Source organism: Theobroma cacao, chromosome 3 (genome assembly GCF_053813885.1).
Source record: "Theobroma cacao isolate CCN51 chromosome 3, ASM5381388v1, whole genome shotgun sequence".
NCBI classification, from domain to species: Eukaryota; Viridiplantae; Streptophyta; class Magnoliopsida; order Malvales; family Malvaceae; genus Theobroma; species Theobroma cacao.
In genome coordinates, this window is record NC_142641.1 from 30,478,556 (window position 1) to 30,501,819 (window position 23,264).

At 33.2% G+C, this 23,264-nt stretch overlaps 1 protein-coding gene across 2 annotated transcripts; it reads left to right on the forward strand.

Moving 5' to 3' along the window:
• Positions 1-18,413: 18,413 nt before the first annotated feature.
• On the forward strand, positions 18,414-22,601 carry LOC18604620 (WRKY transcription factor 72B). Of its 2 annotated transcripts, XM_007037191.3 has the most exons (6): positions 18,414-18,728; positions 19,015-19,098; positions 20,057-20,134; positions 20,587-21,102; positions 21,277-21,390; positions 21,532-22,601. In XM_007037191.3, the coding sequence occupies exons 1-6, from the start codon at positions 18,609-18,611 to the stop codon at positions 22,456-22,458; spliced, it is 1,839 nt and encodes a 612-aa protein (XP_007037253.3). In that variant the 5' UTR covers positions 18,414-18,608; the 3' UTR covers positions 22,459-22,601. The 2 variants fall into 2 exon arrangements, with proteins under 2 accessions (XP_007037253.3, XP_088661007.1); XM_088804881.1 differs by lacking the exons at positions 18,414-18,728; positions 19,015-19,098 and adding an exon at positions 19,832-19,951.
• Positions 22,602-23,264: the final 663 nt, after the last annotated feature.

Below are 23,264 nucleotides of genomic sequence, written 5' to 3' on the forward strand. Positions count from 1 at the left end.
CTCCATAACCTCCCTCAAAATAGCTCAACTTTTCATGCTTTTGGTGCACCCTTTCATAAACCCTTGTGCTCTTTCACTCTCTCACTTTAAAACCCTTAGAAAATCTCACTTCCATACTTTCTCTCACTAGCTAGGTGTTTAGAGAGAGAAAGAGAGAACTCCCATAATAGCTTAGAAAAATTTTTATAAAGAATTTCAAAGTTAAAAAGCTATCAAGGTGAGTAGTAAATTGGAGTTGAGTTTAAAGTGTTGAGAATATCTAGTAATTAGATTTTTGAGAGTTTATTTGTTGGGATTGTTATTCATTTAAATGTGATTAGAGTTTTGCAAACAATAGCCATTTAATGGTAGTTAGGAGCTAGTTAAGAATGACTAGTAGAACCTAATTTAGAAAATAGTTTTCGAATAATTTTAATGCCAAGTTGGGGTGATGGTGATGTTGTTGTGCATGATAGGTCCCAAAGAAGTCTCACAGCCTCAATTGGACCATTAGGGGAGTTAGAGTTGGCTAAAGGTTCAACAAGATACCAGTGAGTGAACTTGCATTTCAAAACTATTTTGGGAATGTGAATGTATTTGTACAATGCCTTTGAATGAGTTTATTCAACTTTTCTTAAAAATGGGTACCCAGGGAACAAGCCTTTAATTATTGTCTTTATATATGACATGTGGCTATTATGGATTCTTGTTCTATGTCATTGTGTTTATATACATATATGTTGTGCATTGATGGCTGACATGGTGTGATAATGATAACCTTGCATGTGCACGATGTGGGGGATGCACATGCCGGTGATGACGGTGGTGAGGGTGTTGGATGATGAAAGTGCCCGTGTGTACGATGTAGGGGGATGTACACGATGGCACTAATTGTGCACGATGTGGAGGGATGCACACGATGACTCCGGCTATGTGCACGATGTGGAGGGATGCACATGAGCTGGATGAGATGATAGTGGTATTAGTATTTATCCATGTATGTATATGTATTTATGTTTAAAGAATGAAAACTCATGAATATGTGGTTTATGGTTGAATTGCATATGAATTTGGCATGTTGAACTTAGGAAATCTTTATATGTTTCATGTTGGTTTTATCATTTCAGCAAGATGGCATTTTTCTTGAAAGAATGGAAATATTTCTTTGGTGCTCTGTTTCTTGCTGCAGCAAGAATGATTTTCACTACAGTGAGAAACTCTCGGGTTTGGAGGGGTAATGCTGGTCAAAATCTCGCTACAGCGAGAAAGTAACTGTAGCTTGTCACTGCAGCGAGAAACTTTTGGTTTTATAGTATAAATTTCACTGCAGCGAGATTCATTCTCGCAACAACGAAAAACTTTCTGTTTTGTTCCTTATTTTGTTCGGTTGCTGACTATTTTCCACTTTTTTGGTACCATAGTTGAGTATGGACTTCTAACATTAAGGAATTAATTAGTTAAGTTTGAAATGAGGAGGTTTGGTGAGAAACCCTCGACCAATTGAGAAACCCTCGTTTGACTAATAACTTGAATCCTAACTTCGTTGTAGCGGAATATGCTGCAGCGAGAATGCCTTTTCGCTGTAGCGAGGACCTGTCTTTTATTTGACTTGATTCGCATGAATGCTATTAAAGTTTTCACTCTCCAAATCTTTTGTTGAGCATGGACCCTTTTCATAAAATGATTTACTCATGTGGGGTTGACATGAGGGGTTTTAATAAGAACTAAAACAAATTGCATTGTTTTGAAAAATGAATGCATCATGATTTTGTTAAACATTCCTTTTTGTTTGCTTGTTCCCTTCCTGTTCACTCACTGGGTTTATACTCATCGTTTTCAACTTCATGTTTTCAGATTAGGAGGCAGTCGGTAATTAGGTCGAGGTGACCTCGTAGATTCGACTATTGGTAGTTGTCTCGACATTCAGTAGCTATACAATTGCCCCAAGCCTCTCTGCTGGAAGTCTAGTACTCTTTTGTTGTGTATAGACAAACTTATGTAAATTATTAAATTATACGTTTAGATTATATATGTACACTTTGATTGGTATGCCACTATGAGTTGGCAATGTTGGGTATTATTTTGATCCAAAGTTATAAAATGTAACTTAGCAACTTTTGATGGAATGGTGAACAGTTCATATTAATAGGCTTACTTGGGCTTAGTGGGCTACGTCCATTGGGCCCATGCGTCGGTCATGGCCTGGAATTTGGGTCGTGACGACTTGATATTAGAGCCCTAGGTTGTTTAGGTCCTAGGACTTCCTTTGTTGGTCCAGCAGAGTATCGGGTCTTTATGTGGAAACTTTGGTTATGAAGTGTGAACCACGACACATTTTACAACCAAGTGACCGCATAACTTCCCTATCTTAGAAACCACCTTTTTGTCTTAAGTATGATTATAAAATGTGTTTAATAACAGGTATTTGCTCTTGTCTAGGTAAGAATGCTGCCTTAAACACGAGCTACCGCAAGATGGATGGGGGAGTAAGATGCTTCTGATGAGCTGACAGATAGGCCACGGGTATCCACCCTTAGGGGGCGAGGTAGATGTGGCAGGGCCACTAGGCCAGTGAAGGCGGATACGCTTGTGAGTAGAGGAAAGGAAAGACAGTCTTCGGGTGATGTCGATAGACAACCAGCTAGGGGCATTACCATCGACGACTTGGCGACAGGCCTACAGGGAGTTAATCGGGTTGTAGAGATGATGGCAGCCTGTATGGACGATATACAGAAGGTAGTGGAGGGAAGACCCACAGTACAAGAATCCTCTGGATGCCTTAACTCTTTCTTCACATGGAAACAAATTGTTGAAAAAGTTTAATTGTTGATTTTCAAGATTGCAGGATTAGTATTTTTTCTATGGGTGATAAGCTCACCCTTATCTAAGCAATCCTTGCTAGCCTTTTCCTCTACTTCCTCACTTTCTTCCAAATCTTGGCTTCAGTTAAAAAGGAGTTGAAAAATCTAAAGAAACTTTCTAAAGTCAAGGTGGTCAAAGAAGAACAAATTCGCTTTTTTGACTATAATATTATTTGTAATGACAAAGATTTTGGCAGTCTTGGCATTATGGATTTAAGAATAAAAAACAAGACCTTTTTGAACAAATTGATTCTACGTTACACCAAAGAACCTTATAGCTTATGGCAAATAGTGTTGGTCTCAAGTGTGTGTTAGAGGGGGTGAATAGCACTTTAGATTTATTTTGAAGATTGCTTTTGTTTTGAAAGTTCCTTTTTATATGATGAAATTGGAAGGTTTAAAACTTGTAAAGGTTAAAAACACACCAAATAAAGAAAAGGTAAATAGAAATGGACAAAACACAAGTGATTAAAGTCATTCAATCCCCTCGATCTATATCCATTACTTTGATCTCCTAATGAAGAATTTTCAACCCAACTACACTAAACTAGTGGAACTAATAGCTTCTATCAAGCTTTACAAGGTGAGCTTCTACCCAAGCTCTAATCCTTTATAATCAATCTTAGAATGCTTCTCACACTCTAATCAACCAAGAATAAAGAAGAAAAAGGAATACACGTGATCACCTTTACTAATCTAAGATGAATACAATCAAGCTCAAACACTTTTACAAGAATAAGAATGAAAAATAAGTGTGTAAAAGGAGGTTCTTTGGCTTTTTTTCTCAAAATGTGTTCTAGGTTGCTTCTCTTTTGCTTCTTTGACAGTTGGAGCTTCCTTTTATACTTAGAGACTCAGATTTTTCTGTTATAGATAGTTTCTAGCCATTGTAAGCATGTCTGATGCCACTCTAGCTGTTATTTTATCTTCTAGCATTTAAATTCAAATAGATAGACAGTGTTCCATTAACTAATTAAAGGTAGGCTTTAACCGATTAAGCCTTTTTGGTCTTGCATTGTCTGATAGCTCATTCTATTGTGTTAACCAGTTAAAGATGGTTTTAACCGATTAAAAGCATTTTGTTTTTAGACTTATCTAACTAGTAGTCTTCTTATAATTGGTTAGTCTTTCCTTTAACTGATTGAGGTTTCTCTTCCTTCATCTTTAACGGATTAAGACAAGCTTCATCTAATTAAAAGTTCTTCGAATTTGAACTTCTTTATTTTGGGTCTCTTCAATGGTTAATTTTATTTCAAATTTGGATTTTGGCGCTTGAAGGTATTTCAAGTCTTGTGCTCTAATTGAGTAACACGCCTCTATCTTTAGCTTTCAACACCTTCTTAATCAGTTAAGCCTAGTACTAATTGATTAAGGCTTTTTTGACTTGCTTTTATATAGTGCCCAGCTATGCTTTAACTGGTTAAGGCTCCACGTTAATTAGTTAATGATATTCTGTTTTTACTAAAACATTTCTTTTTTCCCACTTTATTTGATTAACCCATCTTTTAAGTGAGCAAGCTTCTTGACTTGCAATTAATAGTCAATTTTATTAAGAGAATTAAGCTTTATCTTGCACACTTAAGTAGTGAAGTTAGATATTAATAAATAAGAAATTTCTTGTTATCATAAAAAAACATATAGAGTCCACATTTTTCTCTTTTTTTAATGATGACAAAACACTCATAGATTAAGCATACAATATCTTTTGTACCATAAAATCTATATGCAGCTTAGGGATTGATCCCCCTAGATATATACTCCCCCTTAATATGTGCATTAAGAAAAATAAGGACTTGAAATCTATTCTTGCAAATATAATCTGTATGTATGTGCACAATTTTTCCACAATTATCAACATATATAACCATCAACAACACACAATAGTCCATCAGCATATAACAGCCAATATAATAAGCATAAGCATACCACAAGCCATGATAGTTAATAATTCTTAACCACAAAATAGTCAATTCATAGTCATCAGCATAATAACATAAACATAAACCATAAAAACATAAACCAATAGACACATTGTTCTTCCTACCATTTCCTATTTCCTAATTCTCCTTTTTGTCATCATTCAAAAATAAGATCCTACTTAATCTTAATTCCCATTAGAGTTTGAAATGGGTGAGGACTTATCAATACCAAAATGAACCTTCAGGGTTTTAAGGGATGAGGATGTGGATGATTCAGAGGTAGATGCTGAGGATATAGTTTGAGGAGGTCTAGGTTTGGAGGGTGGTTTGACAATAGGAAAATCAGTCTTACAGACCTCTTTTTTTTTAGAATGAGTCTTGGTTGCCATTGTCTTTTTATTTTTGCCAGAAGATTTCTCGGACATTGAACTAGAAACTATTGCTTTGCCCTTGCTTTGAGTTAGCTGTGGTGCAATCTCCTCTTATTTTGTTAGTGCTAATTGAATTTCATGTTTTATCTTTTCTTTTACTTTTGCCTAATTAGTTGTAGCTTCCTTAATTATCTCAGAAATGAAATTCAAAGTTGTATCTTTTCAAATTCATCAGGAGATTTCTTATTTGTTTTTGCAGCTTTAAATTCGACTCTATTCAAATTTTCTTTTTCAAAATCTATCTCTCTTTTTTTTGCTTGTTGCTGATCAGTTTTTTTTTTTGTCATTTCCTCACATTCTTTGTCCTTGTCAATTCCTATATCTGTTTCTGTTTCATGAGCTATAACTTCATCTTGAATCTTTCCTTCATTTTCAACATTTGCCTTTCCAATTTTATCTTTAGGATTAGAGGCATGAACTTTAAGCAGTTCTATTGCAGTTCTCTCACGTGAAGAACTCTCAACTCTTGCTTGATCTTTGAATATAAGGTTTTCAGCTTCTTGTTCTTTGAAAATTGAGCTCTAAAGATTCTATAGTCTTTCTTCAATTTTCATAATTTTCTCAACTTGGTCAATTAGTTTTTCATCAATTCTCATAAGCAAATTAAAGATCATGTCATTTTGAATGAGAGGCTGACTAACTCTAGAGAAGGGAATGGAGGGAGTTCAGTTCTTGAGGGAACTGGGGTCCCTTTGAGTGTTTTGATACACTCATTTCACTCAAGCTTATATCCTATTTTTTGTAGGCTTCCAAGAAAGATACCTTGATTCTTGCTCTTGGTCTAATCTGCTTAGTACCTAATGCTCTAGATTTTTTTCTTCTTAACTAGAATGGAGATGATGTTTCCATATAGCAGGTTGGTCTTATCTCCTAAGAAAGCTCCCCTCATTCTTCTCTCTATCATGTATTGTGCTATATTCAGAGGGATTTCATATATAGCAGATTCCATCTCCCATGGATACTAAGAACTAACATAGCTAAAACTGCTACTCTTTCCATGCAATGTGGATGTCATGAAATAATGAAAGGTCCTCATTTGTACATTTTTTATATCACTTGCATAGCTTTTTGAGGTTATTTTTCTTTTCTTCTTGTGATTAACTCCCACATAGGTGAAGGGTCATAGTTTGGGGGAATTGAAAATCTCCCACTTGATACTTTGTTTTTAACAATTTTCCAATATCAGTAACAATGACTTTAAATTCTTTTCTACACAAAAACAAATTGAGCCCGTTCTCCTTGAAATCATTAGGATGTACCAATTCATCTTTATTCAAGATAATGCTAGAGTAAAACTCCTTAACAAGAGTAGGGCTATAATACCTATCTCTAAAGGTACTTAGACCCTTAATTTGAAGCTTGTCAAAGAACTTAGATAAGTCAGCCTTAACCAAAAAGGGTTTCATTAAAGCTTCCCCAATCAATAAATTTTGCACTTGCTATAGTGGCATTTTCTATTTTCTTATGCCTATCAGCAAGAGCTTGGTTCCTAAATCGTGAGGTTGAAGGCTTACCTTTTTCAATGGAAATGCCTTATGTTGCTGCAAGTCCTTTTGTTTTTGGTCTTGTTGTTTTTTGGCTTTCCCTTTTTGTTTCAGTTGGTGAGTTTAGCAATTACCTTTTTTCTTGGGTGGTAGGGTAGAAGAATCCTTAACTGGCCTTTTTTCTTCACCCTTGTCTGTAACTTTGCTAGTGGGAGAGGTTTTGGCCATTGAATTTGTTGATTCTAGGTTTAGGGTTTTTCGAGTTAACTTAGAACTAAATAGAGGGAGGATGGATTTTAGAAGAAATTTGGGTGTTTAGGTTTTGATTTTTGGATTGTGGGTTTTCAAGAAGCTTAAGAGTTTTGAAGTGTGGTTTTGTAACCGATTAGGCCACGTTTTGAGTGGGTGGTTTTCTAGTACCTCTTATTTTTTCATTTTTTTATCAGAAATTCCCATGTAATAGTTTTTTCATCATTTAAGGTGCTTTAATTAGTTAGAGTAGGCTTTAACCGATTAAAGTGCTACTAACTTAGAACGTTTCTAATAACCATAATTGCTTTAGCTAGTTAAGAGAATTTTTAACTAATTAACTTCTCATTGACTTGGGCCTATTACTTCAACACAAAATTACTCTAATTGGTTAAAGGGAACCTTAACTAATCAATGTAAATCTTGTCTTCCTTCTAAGGTCTCTTTAACTAATTGGAACATTTTCTAATTAATTAACACAACAAATAAAATCAAACATCATACAATATATCATCAACAACATGTTTAATTTAACTCAATCAGAATTCATTAGCATCATTATTCCTAATTCTCTTCTAATCCTACAAAATTAGTCTTCATATAAGGGTTTTGTGAAAGTATCAGTTAATTGATGCAAGGTATTTATAAATTCTATTTTAACATCACCCTTAAGCACATGATCTTTAATAAAGTAATGTCTAATTTCAATGTGCTTAGTCCTAGAGTGTTGAATAGGATTTTTAGAAATATTTATGACACTTATGTTGTCATAGAAAATAAGAGCATTATGCATGGACATCCCAAACTCATTTAGTTGTTGCCTAATCCATAATATTTGTGCACAACAACTACCTAGTGAAATATATTTAGCTTTAGCAGTTGAAAGAGCAACTAAATTTTGTTTCTTGCAAGATCAAAAGACACGCATGTTCCTAAAGAATTGACAAGTGCCACTAGTGCTTTTCCAATCAGTTTTACTACAAGCAAAGTTAGCATCGAAAGTGCCAAGAAGATTAAAAGATGATTCTTTTGGATACCATAAGCCTAACCCTTAAGTATCTAAGAGATATTTAAAAATCCTCTTTACTGCAGTCAAATGTAATTCCTTGGAATATGATTAGAATCTTGCACATAGGTAAAGACTAAGCAGAACATTAGGTCTACTTGTAGTTAAATAAAAAATGAGCCAACCATACCTCTATAAAGTTTTTTATCCCCTTTTTTTCCTTTAACATTCTTGTCAAGCTTTGCGGAAGGACTTATAGGAGTTTCAATTGATCGCAGATTCATCACACCAAATGTTTTCAACATTTTCTTAGTGTATTTTTCTCAGTTAATGAATATTCCATCCTTACATTTCTTGGTTTGTAAACTTAAGAAGAGTTTTAGCTCTCCCATCAAGCTCATTTCAAATTTACCCTACATTTTCGTAGCAAAATTCTCACACAACTTTTCATTAGTGGCACCAAATACTATATCATCAACATATATTTAAACCACAATCAAATCATTTTCATTTTTATTTATGAGAGAAGTATTATCCACACTCCCCTTAGTGTATCCTTTTTCTATTAAAAATTTTGAAAGTCTTTCATACCAAGCTCTAGAAGCTTGCTTCAATCCATATAAAGCTTTATGCAATTTATATACATGATCAAAATTTTCAAAATCTTCATAACTAGGGGACTATTCAACATACATTTCTTAGGCAATAAAGCCATTTAAAAATGTACTTTTGACAACTATTTGAAATAATTTAAAGTTCATGAAATAAGCATAGGCAAGCAAGAGTCTAATTACTTCTAATCTAGCTACAAGAGCAAAAGTTTCATCATAATCAAACTTTCCTCTTGATTGTAGCCTTGAGTAAATAACCTTGCTTTGTTTCTTACCACATTTCCTAACTCATCTAACTTATTTTTAAATACCTATTTTGTACCAACAATTGGGTAGTTGGTTGGACTTAAAACTAAGGTCCAAACCTTGTTCCTTTCATGGCTTTTATCCAACTCTTTTGCTTTTAAGCTTGGTCAAAGTTTTTTTGTTCCACTTGTAATATGAACACTAAATATTCAGAAGTCTCCCTTTGTCCTTTTCTAGTTTTGACACCTTCTGAAGGATCACCAATAATTTGTTCTTGAGGATGATTTCTTACAATTCTCTAGCTTCTAGGAAAATCATTATGCTAATTTTCAGTTCTATGCAAGTCCTCTAAAGGTGGTTCTTTTCCATCTTTCTCCTTTGAGTTCTCTCCATCATCTTCTTTTGTGGTCCAAGCTCATCTTTTCCATTTTTCTCTCAATATAATTTACATCATTATCATTAAACACTACTTTTCTTTGTGTAGCATTAGAGTTCAATGCATAACCTAAGAAAATAGCTTCATCATTTTTAGCATCAAACTTTCTTAAGGTATATTTTCCATTATTTAAAACAAAGTATTTTCATCCAAAACTTCTTAAACGTGAAATGTTCATTTTCTCCCTTTATAAAGCTCATGAGGGGTTTTAGAAATCATAGCTCTAATGGAAACTCTATTCAAAATATAAGCTGCTACGTTCATAGCTTCAGCCCAAAAATATTTTGGCAAATTGTTTTCACAAAGCATTGTTTTACCATTTCTTTTAAAGTCTCATTTTTTCTTTCAACAACTCCATTTTGTTGTGGAGTTCTAAGACCTAAAAAATTGTTGTTAGAACCATTTTCATTGCAAAAGATTTCAAAATCATCACTTTCAAATTCACCACCATGGTCACTTTTAACATTAACAATGATAAGACCTTTTTTATTTTGCACTATTTTACAATGTTTAGCAAAAGTAGACAATGCATCATTTTTGTGAGCAAGAAAATAAACCGATGTATATCTTAAATAATCATTAACAATAATAAAGCCATATGACTTACCTCTTAAACTAGTGACATTAACTAGTCCAAACAAGTCAACATGCAATAGTTCAAGTGGTCTACAAGTTGAGATCACATTTTTTTATTTAAATGAACTTTTAACTTGTTTCCCAAATTGACATGCATCACAAACTTTGTCATTTTCAAAAGTCATCTTAAGAAGTCTAATGACTAGATATTTTCTTAAAAGTTTTGAAATAGTGTGCATGCTAGCATGTCTTAATCTTTTATGCCATAACCAAATATCACATACATCATTGGCCATATGGAATGATTCATTATTAGGCTCAATTTCTTTAAGAAAGATAACATACATGTTCTTAATTGTTTTGCCAATAAATGCAACTTTGTTAGTGTTAGCATCAATCACTTGACATCCATGGGAATTAAAACAAACTTTAAAATCTTTATCACAAAGCTGACTAAGGCTTAGTAAATTATGCCTTAGACTTTTAACAAATAAAACATGCTTGATTTGGGTTTGAGAAATGTTACCAATGGTTCCAATTCCTTAAATAATGCCTTTGGAGTCATCACCAAAGGAAACACTACCACTCTTTTTCCTGTCAAGCTTTGTAAATAATTTCTCATTGCTAGTCATGTGTTTTGAGCAGAGACTTTCCAAATACCAAGGTTGTCTTTCCTTTGATTGAGCTTCAAAACATTGATCCTTTTGCTCTTGCTCAACCTACCAAACAAATTTTTAGCTTTTCTTTAGAGGTACCGATACTTTGATTGGTCATTGAGGGCTAGCAAGCACATGAGATCATTTAGGCACCCAAACCAATTTGGTTTTGGGAAGGTTACTTCCATTATGATAGTAATGATAAGACAAATGACCTCACTTGCCACACACATAACAACAGAGTGAGGATGCATTACTTTTCTTTCTAAAAATTGTAATTCCTTTTGGTTTCTCTTCAGTTTTCAATATTTTGAGATTTCTTCCATTGAAGCTTTGATAGCAACATTTTCATCCATTACCTTTTGCAAGGCTATGTTTTTGCTCTCCAATTCCAACTTTAAGAGTTCAAAATCTGTTTTGGAATGTTCAAGTTCAATTTGAAGCATTCCTTTGATCAAAAACATAATTAAAATCATGCTTGATTTTTTTCTAATTCATCATGCAATGTTATAGCTTTCTTCCTTATAGTTTTATATTTCAATGCAAGCTTTTCAAATTCAGCATATAAGCAATCATGCTCATCTTGAAGTTCATCATAAGAAATATCACAAAAGTTAGTTGTTTCCTCAAGTTCTTTTTCTTTTGCCATTAAACATAAGTTTGCTCTTTCTTCTAATTTTTTCCCCTGAACTTGAAGAATCATTGTCAGACCAAGTTGCTACCAACATTTCTCTTTTTGGTTTCTTCATTTTCTTTGAAGATTCTTCCATGAGAAAATGGCATTTGGATTTGAAATGTTCAGGTTTTTTTGCATTCGAAGTAAACCATTTCATCCTTTTTGCTAAGATCACCCTTAAGTTTGATTTTTCGTGAAAGACCTTGATTCTTCTTGTAATTCTTTTATCGTATCCTTCTACCTTTTTGCCCCATGAGCATTTTGAATCTTCTAACCATCGTGGCTAACTCTTCATTACCATCACTTAACAAATTTTTTAGTTCCTCCTCAAGTGTGCTGATTTTTAGAGCAAGATTTTTCTTTTTCTTTTTAGCTTCTTTCTTATCCTCATCTTTTTCTTCTTTCATTTCAAGTTCATGTATGAGGAGTGAACCACATATTTCATCAAGAGCAACTACATTAAGATCTTGAGCCTCCCAGATGGTAGTGACTTTAGGTTTTTAGCTTTTTGGGAGGCATCTAAGCAATCTCTTAACTAACTTATGTTTAGGGATGGTTTTGTCAAGTTGATTGAGCTTATTTGTAATGTTGGTAAACCTATCAAACATGATAAATATGTCATCAGTTGGTTCCATTTTAAACATTTCATAGTTATGGGTGAGTAAAGCAATTTTAGACTCCTTAACTTGAGAAGTCCTTTCATGAATGACTCTAAGTTTTTCTCAAATTTCTTTGATTGTGGCACAGTTAGAGATTTTATTGAATTCATTGGGAGTCAATGCACAATGGAGAGTATTAATAGCTTTAAAATTGGTCTGAACCTTTTTTACTTCTACTTCAGTCCACTCTTCTCTTGGCTTGGGAATTCTCTCTCTCATGACAAAACTAAGTGCGGTGGGAATATAAGATCCTCCTGTAACCACATTCCACTTTCATAATCAAGATCTCTAATATAAACAAACATTCTAGTGCTCTAATAGGCATAATTTGATCCATCAAATAGAGAAAGTCTATTTGTGGATTGACCCTTCAACAACAACAGACTTTTGAAATGTGGTTTGTATCTTCCCTAAGGATGTTAAGCTTTAATTTTGAGGGTTAAACTCTGATACCACTTGTTGGTCCCAATGTGTGCTAAATGAGGGTGAATAGCTTTTAAAATTACAACAATGGGAGGAATTTATGTCTTTGATTAGCATAATGCACCCCTACAAATCAAATCATGACATGATAGTTTAAAAGGAAAGGACTTTTCCTAAACTTTCTACTCCTCAGTGTGGCAACCTCAGGGCATTCGGAAATTAGTGGTCTAGGACTACACCACCTAAGGTTGAAATCTTTCGTTGACAGGTTATCTTGGAAAAGGTAGCCGTAGAGTTAGAATTTGTGAAAAAAGGTATCTGGGATAGGAACTCTATTATATGCTTCTTTCACAACCATGACATAAAAACTGTCTCACACTTATTTCTTTAAAGTCTTTATTCCTAAAAATTTTGGATGATGTGTTGCAACCTTTTGGGAGTGAATGGGAAACACCAAGGGATGCATTCTCTTTTTTCCTTTGTCGGCAACATGCCTCCCCTTATCAAATAAAAGAAACTTGGAAAATGCTCTTTTATATCATTCTTTGGTCTATTTGGCTTTTCAAGAATGACATTACTTTCAAAAGGAAGCATTTTGACCAACTACAACTTTTTGACATCATCAAGGTTCATCTAGCCATTTGGTGTGAAGGTAAATGGCTCACTGTTTCTACCTTAATTAGTGAATTTCTATTGAATACGTCATCATATTGACAGTAACAAGGAATAAGACAAATCCTTGATTTCTGTCCCCTTGGTCTCACCCCACGATTGGTTGTATAAAACTTAATGTGGATGAATTCGCTGTTGGAAATCCAGGCCTTACGTGATTGTTCAGACTCCATAAAAGGGGTGCTCTCAAAATCCATTGAAGTTGAAGACTCCAACCTTGCTGAATTCATGGCAATTAAGGAAGGTCTCGCTTTCTTCGTCTTCTCGTCTTGGATTACATCTCATTCCCTTATTATTGAAAGTTACTCCAGAAACAATATCCTTTGAGCTAATAATAATCACAATATACCTCAGAGAGTGAGATACGTTTCCAATCACATTGAAATTTAGAAGACCAAAATCTCAAGCTTATTATTCAATCACATCTTTAGAAAGGCAACTCCCTTGAGAATGGCCTTGTTAAAGCGGGGGTGCTACACACAAAAGACTTTTCTGCTTTTTAATTAATAAGGTTGTGATAAAGGGATCTTGTTGTAATGTTCCCTTGATCTTTGGTTTTGAAATTGTAACTCTCTTTTCATAATCTAAATAAAAATCTCTTTGCACGCATGCACGCACCATCTCATACGTATGCACGCTTGTGATTAATTACAAAGGTGTTATTTTTTTTTTTCTCAGTAATTGGAAAGGTCATTGATCTCATGCTTATTTAGTTTTCACTCTCTCCGACTAGAGAGGAGAAGCCTAGCCATTTATGTGGTCGGGAACCATTTTGCTGGAGTCCTTGAACACGAAAGTCTTCGCATAAGAAAAGAGAAATAATGCAAAGGTCAATGCTCCCAAGTATTTTTTTATTTTTAATTCAAGTCTTATAATTCAGCAAGTGGCCTTCTTTTGAATTTGACAACAACGTTGAAACTTGAAAAAGATCTCTTTAAATTTCTCGGTACGTACAAGCAACTGCTTTAATATCCTGACTGACTCGTTCATATTCACTCCTTTACTTTCTCATCCCTTCGTCTTTATCTGTCTTTTGCATGCAAAAGACTGCTACCAACTGTGTATGTATATATATATATATATATATGAGAAAAAGGAAGCAGCCGGTTCCCACCTGGTCCATGATGTAAAAATTTTTGAAGTAGGGGCAGATAAAAACAAATAAAAAAAGAATTTTTCTACCTATACCTTGAGATTACCATTTTAAAGTTAGATTACATTTCATGCACTAAAAATCAAAGTATTTAAAAGTTTGAAAAAAATTAAGGCATTAAATTACGTACCTTCAGTATTAGCTTGATTTGAAACTGTACATAATTGATATTAGTTAATCTTGGTTGTCAAGTTTGACTTGATCTAAGTCAATTTAATTAGCCTCAATCTAAAGAATGAAACCGATTGAAGTTTCTCTTTTTTTTTTTTTTTTCTTTTATCAGTAAATTAATTAAACTTATCCCAAAGGAAGATTTAGGTTTATTGCTCTTTCAGTTCATTATATTTACCAACCATCAAAGGTTGTGTGTTTATATAGATATATATATATCACATGTATTCATGTCGTTTCTTTTTTTTTTTCCTTTTATTTCTGCTAATTTACTTTTTTATTTCTTTTTTACATAAAATTTAAAATAAATAAATTTTTTAATCCTCGAAATTAGGACTAGATTATAAATTATAAGTAAATCTCGTGCACATATATAGTCTTTCGCTCTGTACTCAACTTTCTAAATCAGTCAAATTTGTATTCCAGCATTTATATCTACTTTGAAATAAAACTGAAAAATTGTATGTATGCGTGTTCATGGAAATTAAGTTAACAAGTCTTGAATCAATGAGTCAATAAGTACTGAAATGGGGCCTCCAAAGAAAGCGACAGGAGAGACTAATTCATTGCATGTAAAGTTGTATCAAATATTCTGGAGTGCTCAAAGTCGATTTAAGGATTTATACATCAACATCAGATAGCCCTTGTTATTCAGAAAGATAGCCCTTGTAAGGGTGGGTCGCTCATTGCTGTGCCTTCAAAATTATGATTATCAAATAAATTTTAAACTTTTCTTATACAGAAAGATTAATAATCTTATTGTAGTTATTAATTGATTGAAGTTCTTAGATTTTATTGTTGTACTCTTGTTATTATATATGTAGACTAGTCATCGTGGAAATCATTTTGCTAATCTCATGTATTAGCTAAGATTAGGTCATGAGATTGGTACTCTGCCATATAGCATATTCACTCACATACACACATATAACATTTAATGTCTCATATATTATACATACACACACACATATATGATTTATATATATAACATTGCATTTAATAATTATGTCCAGCTTTAAAATTTTTTAAAATTGGCATAATGGTCAAATAATTCTCTAAATTATTCAAGAAAATTTAGATAAGTTTTAATTATTTTATTAGGTTCAATCAAACTCCTATATTTTTATTTTGAGTCAGATAAGGCTAATGATTGACTAATTGTTATTAATCAAAATACTATTTATCATTTTATATTCGCATGGCATTGACATGATGTTAATGTGGAAGGTGAAAATGTAACATAATCATATTATCATGCCAAATTAGCATATTATGTTACCACTAATTGTAATAAACTACATCATTATCAATTATAATATATTAGTATATAACGCCAGTGCCATATGGTATAAAATAACAAATAGATTTTGACTAAATCAATTATTACTGATAAGAGTTTAATTAACTCAAAATAAAAATATAAAGATTTATTTGGTTCAAAATAAAAGTATAAGGGCTTAATTGAATACAATAAAAGTATAAAGACTAATTTGAATTTTTTTTAAAAATAATTTAAGAGCTTTTTTTGATATTATGCATTTAAAATTGAATGATTTAACAACTTATAAGATTTAATCGCTTATAATATGGAGAGAGAGTGGAAGAAGGAAAAAAATAAGATTAAGAGAGATAGAGACAGTGGAGGAGTATAAAAAATTTACTATATATGCATATAAAAAACCGAGCATTTATTCTCTACTCAAAAGGTTTACGTTACATTATCTTTTTCAAATTAAATAAAATAATAACTTCGATGATGTACTTTATGTTATTAACATTGTAATTAATTTTTTCAATCAGTTCAATTACGTGCAAAAGCTAAATGATTAATTGACAATTGGTCGTACAGGACTTATCCCTTTGGAGGTAATAATTGATATATTTATTATAACTTAGATCACAGCTTGAAAACTGCATCCTTTTAATTCTTCATCTCAACGGATCAATAATAATAATTAATGATAGATCAAATTTTAAATTACCTCTGACCTGCATATGACTATTAACAATATTATATGGTTGGTATAGATATGTACCCTTTAAAGATTAAACTAAGATTAATCTAATAATATGAGATTTACTCAAATTATATCAGATATATTGAAACATTTACTCAAATTCAGATAGCCAACAAAGCATTACTCAGAATGAATTGAAACCAATTATTAGAGGTCAACTTTTTTGATCCCGAGGTTGGTATTGCAATTACTTATAAGCGGGGTTGAATTTCCCCAGCTCATGAGTCTCGTTGCTTACAAAGCCAACTCTACTCTTTTAATAAATGGAGAACTTGCATCGAGGATTTTATTCATTTTGAGCCTTAGGCACTCTCATCCTTACTAGTTGAGTTGCACCATAATGTTGCACGTTGTAAAAAGGGCATATTTAGGGTATTGGGGGTATGTATGCACATATATATACGTGCATATATATATGTATATATAGACATTTTACGTATATGATTTGATTAAATGAGTATTTTCATAATATTTACTAAAATTAGTCAAATATTATCTTAACAAAAATATTATATTGATGCATTGTTTTCATCATATTCAAAATGAGATCAAGTCTAGCTTTCTTGTAAAGTCTAGCCTTTTATCTTAAAAAATAAAGAAAATGCTAAATAGAAAAAAAAAAAAGGTATGAATAGTCGGACCAGAGGCATCAAGTCTTTATTTTTGAAGTGGGTATTATTATTGTTAAGTCACATATTCTGTAATTATTTCTATTTTCCTATTTTTGAAACAAATTAAGCACAAATCCCTAATAATTTTAATACATGACACAGTCCTTACATGCTAAAAGCATATGAGACTGATATCCCTCCCATTGTCACTAATCATTGATAATATTGTACTTGTGATATCTTTTTGGCATGTCTATCCAATTTGCGATCACGTTTTCCAAAATCATGGACGAAGGCATATGTACATCACTGCAGAAGAAAAGGTTGAAACGATCACTTGAAGTATACATAAGCAAATTTGGGTGGCGCTGTGTTTTTCTCACTCTTTGAAAATCTAGCCTTCTTGCAAAGTCTTCTCTCTAATCTCCCCATTTTCCTTTAGTTTCTAGGAAATGATATAAGTGTGTAACTATTCTATACCAAACACAACTATAATAAATCATTAATGTCCTCTAGTGTCATGTATATGTTTGTAATTTTACACTCCATTACCGGTATATAAAAAAAAAACCATAATTTTCATAATCTCATCATCTTATTTTAAATAATAATAATAGTTCAAGTCTTTTCCAATTAATAAAAGAATGATGTCTAATGCAGAACACTTTGTCGTTTCTTCACTTTATTTTCAGATATTTTGCACAAACTCTGACTCTACCTTCTATAATAAAGGATTAATTCTTGAACAAGTTTCAACCATAAAATCAATAGTTTTAACTTTCTTGACATGTACATAGAAATTTCTTCAATTGGAATTCTAAGGAAAATGAGTTAGCAAATTTCTTTCCAAGGAAAAGAATTGAGAATTTGGAGCTAGACTTTATCTTCACATAACAATTTTATAAAACTTGTTCTATAAACATGTGCCTTTTGAAGAATGCTGTCTGCTTGAATCTTAAAAGAATGACATAGCTTCTTAATAAGTCTCTGAACCCCATCCTCAATTAGACTTCTTTTGTATACATATTAAAAAGAAAACTCTTAGGAGGGTGACCAGTCATTGCCGCTAGATGAATTTAATCAGGCAAACCAAAATAAAATACAAAAAAAAGAAAAAGAAAAAGAAATATAAATAAAGAGAATGACGTGGTATCAGAAGGCACCAGCTAGATTGACACCATCATTGAATTGGATTCTACTAGTACGTTAAAGAGGTCAACTGCATGGCCAAATGAAAGCAGAGTTGGGTTATCCCCACCGTTAAGCCCTACAAACCCTAAGGCCCCCACTCTTGGAAAAACGAAGCTCCGGTCACCGGAGGTAGTAAAAAAAGGGCTTTGGCTAAACTTTGACCATGAACCAATCCCCATGTGACTTTTGTAAGTACGAAACTTCAACGAATGGTAGCATAATTTGACATTAGGTGGGGACCCTTCGCTGCGGCTAAAAGCGCTCTCTCTCTCTCTCTTTATCTTGATTCTTTGCCTATGCCATGTCATCTAAAGGAGTTGAAGTTGAATTCTTCTATACTGTTTTGTTCAATACATATAGGAGAAATAAATTAAATGCTCTTCTTGTTTCTTTTTGTTTAATACAAGTTGATTGGGTTTTGTTGACATTGTGTTTTTGAGTGTGTAATGATAGGAAGCCATTGTTTTTGAAAATTTTTTTAAAAGGAGTCAAATACAGCAGCCTCTCTATAAAAGAAGAGGAAACTTGGTTGGTTTCAGGGAATTGACAGATTACAAGAGGGAAAAAAGAAAGAAGAGCTATGGAGGAGGATTTGATCAAGAGATCTGATCATGGAGGTGCAGTGAAGGAAGAGAAGAGAGCTGATTCTTCTGGGGATGAAGAAGCTGCTACAGGCAGCAGAGAAGAGGTTGTTGCTAAGGTGAAAAAACAGTTTCTTCTCTTTGGATTATAGTTTCATGGCTTTCTATGTTCAGTTGGCTGATGCCCAGTTTCTTACTTGGTATACACAATAATTTTCACCTTTTCTCCCCAAGCTTTTCAACAGAGTTTAGATTATTTAAGTCCTCAGGCTTTAAAAATGATCTGCCTCTTTGACGAACTCTTCGAGATCAAAAGTTTGGCCTTTTTTTTTTTTTTTTATCTTTTTTAGTTTTGCTATACACAAAAATTAAGTTTTCCTTTGTTTTTTTTGCATGTTATTTCAGGTAGGAAATAAAAGAGTATATCGTGAGGATGATGATAGGAAGCCATCTTCACCTGCACAAAAGGATTTAAGCAGCAGCAAACAGGTAAACGAATTAAAACCCTGCTATATAGTTATGGTTAATATTCAAAAATAAGAGGAAGAAGAAGAAAGGCCTTTCATGGATAGTTTTTCTATCCTGTAAATTTTTATGATAACAAACTGATTGAAAATTACAAAAGTTTTTTCTCTAGTAATCGTATCATTCCATATGATAGATACTAAGGTACATGTTACGTTATCTATAATTCTAAACAAGAAAATACAAATACCTTGTACATTATCCAAAACGATTACTAATATTTCTGATCCTAGTTTACTCTCTAAAGGACATCTTGCGCCCCAATCAACATTTATATATGTTTGAATGCCTTTAATTGTACAAGAAAACGACTTATTGGAATCGAGCAATGCTTCTGAAAGGGATAGAGGCAATTGCCAAGTTGCCAACAAGCAAGAATTGACAGACTTTCCTGATGACATTAACAATAATCAAATATAAAAATCTATCACATCGGAACATTTGGCTCATTAGTTGATGCATAATTCTTTATTTAAAAAAGTAGAGTTCGAATCCCTTTTTCTCAATTATAAAAATTAAAAATAAAAAATAAATTAGAAATCTGTCCAATATATAAAAAGTCATGCATGCCAAATTGACCAAATACTGTTTTTAGCATTCTTTTACTCTAAACCCTTGATTTGTAAGATTTTGACCATAATTATGCTATGGTCAAGACACACGGTGTCTAGAAGTCTTCCTTTCTTAGCTTTACTTTTCCAATTCATTTTCTTATTTATAGAATCAAGCTTTCCTTGCGATATAAATCTGTATATTATTATTGTAGTATCTTGAATCCCTCCTTTCAGTGTAGAAAGATTAGCTAGGATCTGAAGAAGTAGGTGGACTCTAGTTTTGTGTATTAATTATCTTCTTTATAGACTTGTTCTTTTAATAGTTAATCTTCATTCCTTTTCTGCTAACTTATAACTTATTTACATAGGTGTCTGTAAAAGCTGATACTCAGAGATTCTCAACAGAACCTGACTCCATGGCATCTTCTTCAAGTCGAAAGGAGCAGGTTAGAATTTGTTTCATTTTTGTTTTTTGCTCAATTTCATCTTCTATTCTTGCTTATATGGTATAATCTTTAACAAATTAAGGTATTAAAATTTCATTTTTAATATTAGTCATCTAGTATCCATCTCAAATTAGATTCTCACATCAAGTCTTTTCTTTTTCCTTTTTTCACCATAACATATATATCAAGAAATGATTGATCTGGTTTTTGAACACATGCATGCATGACAGTAACTCCCTCTAGGACAAGGACAATTTCTTAAAGCTTTTATAAAGTAAACAGCTTAAATAAACGTGTAAGATCTTAGAATTGCGAAAGAAAGAAAAAGAAAACACACACACATATATACCTTGGGAAAGTTTTAATGACAAATTTTGCAGATGCATATGCAATGAAGACCTTTTGATTAAGTCCAGGTTTTTTTTTTTTTGTGTGTGTATTTCTGGCTATAGGATTCTCAGCTTGAATCTGCCAAAGCTGAGATGGGAGAGGTGAGAGAAGAAAATCAAAGACTAAAGATGTATTTAAATCGAATAATGAAGGATTATCAGAGTCTACAAATGCAATTCTATGACATTGTTAGACAAGATGCGAAGAGATCCACAGCTACAACAAACAATGATCATCAAGAAGTCGAAGAACCTGAGCTTGTTTCTCTTACCCTTGGAAGATTTTCAAGTGATTCAAAAACGGATGATAAGAACAAAACATCTAGCCAAGGAAAAGAGGATGAGAGAGGCAAACAAGGTTTATCTCTTGGCTTAGATTACAAATTTGAAGCATCCAAGTCAGATGTAGATGAGCCAAATCCAAGCCCCACGAACAGCTCTCAAGAACCCAAGGAAGAAGAGACCTGGCCGCCAAGCAAAGTTCTCAAGACAATGAGAAACGGAGATGATGAAATTTTGCAACAAAACCCTGTCAAGAAAGCTAGGGTTTGCGTGAGAGCCAGATGTGATACTCCAACGGTTAGTATTACTTATTTACATTCATTAAGCTAATGAATGTCATGAAGCTTTGAGAACTAGGGTTTTAGCCTTGTCAGTTTAAATAGTGCATTCATTCTTTTGTAGTCCATGATTATGAAACTTTATTATAATCTTTAAGAATCAAATTAGTAAGAAGAGTTTTCATTTATACAGATGAATGACGGATGCCAATGGCGGAAATATGGACAGAAGATTGCAAAAGGAAATCCTTGCCCTCGAGCATATTATCGTTGCACTGTTGCACCTTCATGCCCAGTGAGAAAACAGGTAAATACATTCAAATAGGTGATTTTTAAACTTAATTTTATCACAACCAAATCTGACTTGTATGTTCTTAGCCATTAAAGGCTATATTAAAATTATTTCCTCTCCTACCTTATTAACATGTTAATTTGTTTGGAATTTCAGGTGCAACGATGTGCTGAGGACATGTCTATCTTAATCACAACCTATGAAGGAACACACAATCATCCACTTCCAATGTCAGCCACAGCAATGGCTTCCACCACTTCTGCAGCCGTTTCAATGCTTTTGTCTGGCTCATCATCGAGCTCACAGCCAGGTTCCAGTATTCCATCAACTGCCAACACCATCCCTGCTAATCTCCAGGGACTCAACTTTTATCTATCTGATAACTCAAATTCCAAGTTCTACTTGCCCAACTCTTCACTATCAGCTTCCTCATCACACCCAACAATCACTCTTGACCTTACTTCAACGCTATCCTCATCGTCATTTCCTTTCAATAAGTTTTCTTCAGCTTATTCCACAACTGCAAGATATCCTTCTACAAGTCTCAGCTTTGGTTCTTCAGAGTCCAACACAGTGTCTTGGGGCAATGGGCTCCTTAGCTATGGCAGTACTCAACCCTACATGAAAAACCAAATTGGAGCTCTGAACATTGGAAGACCGAAGACTATGGAAAATATCATTTATCAATCCTTCATGCAAAAGAATAATCTAAATCCTCCTCATCAGCCTCTACCGGATACTATTGCTGCTGCAACCAAAGCAATCACAGCAGACCCCAATTTCCAATCTGCTTTAGCAGCGGCTCTCACATCAATCATTGGCACTGGCAATAACGGAGGTGCAACCCCGCCTACTGGAGATAAATTGGGACAAAAGTTGAACTGGGGGGAGAAGACGCCTCCAGTGACTTCTAGTTGCACACAAACGGTGAAAGGGAATGGCTGTGCCACAAGCTTCTTGAATAAATCTCCTTCGACTACTTCACAGCCAGGGACTTTGATGTTTCTACCACCTTCTTTGCCATTTTCAACGCCCAAGAGTGCATCCGCGTCTCATGGTGATACCAGAAATCACAGCAATTGATTGGTTTTTGATTTTTGAATATTTGTAATTAAGGATGTTCATTAGTCTTAATTGGCATGTAATAATGTAAAGTTGTAGAAATTTTCCTCTTGGAGACAAGGACGGGAGGCATGGAAATTTGAACAAGTTTAGTTTTCCACGAATTTATTTGGTCATGATTAACAACCTACTGATTTTCCAGTTGGTGAAAGAAAATGGCATCAATTGACTAAGACTAAGCCATGAAACTCACATAATCTTGAATGTTGTCAACTTTTTATCCTTTTTTTTTTTGGGGGTTTTTTGCCTTGTTTGATTAGATATATTGTTAGAATTTTAAGATACTTAAAAGATTATTGAGTGCTAAAACAAAAAGAGGAAGATAATCACCCATTTTCATTTAACAAGGATAATGACTTTTATAACTCTACAAAAGATAATGATAAAAAACAAACAAATAAAATTAAAAGAAATTAGATAGCTATACTGGGATTGCCACACCACTAAGTTTGTGAGCTATCTCTTACATTTGCATTAACCACCAAAACATGGCCAACATAAAAACAAAATAAAGAAACCAAATAACCACCAAGTAAAAAATATGTAATTAGCACACGACACTACTTCTCCAAATTGAAAACTAACTTTTCATACTAAGGAGTATTGCAAGTAGGTGAAAACTCTATGATACAGAGTTATTTTACCACATTTTCATTATTAAAAATAGTCAAGTCATTGTGTTTTTAAGTTAATTTTAGATAGTTTTTATATTTTTAATTTTTTAGTTTAATGCATGTTGAATTATTTTAATTTGAGTAATTTGAGCT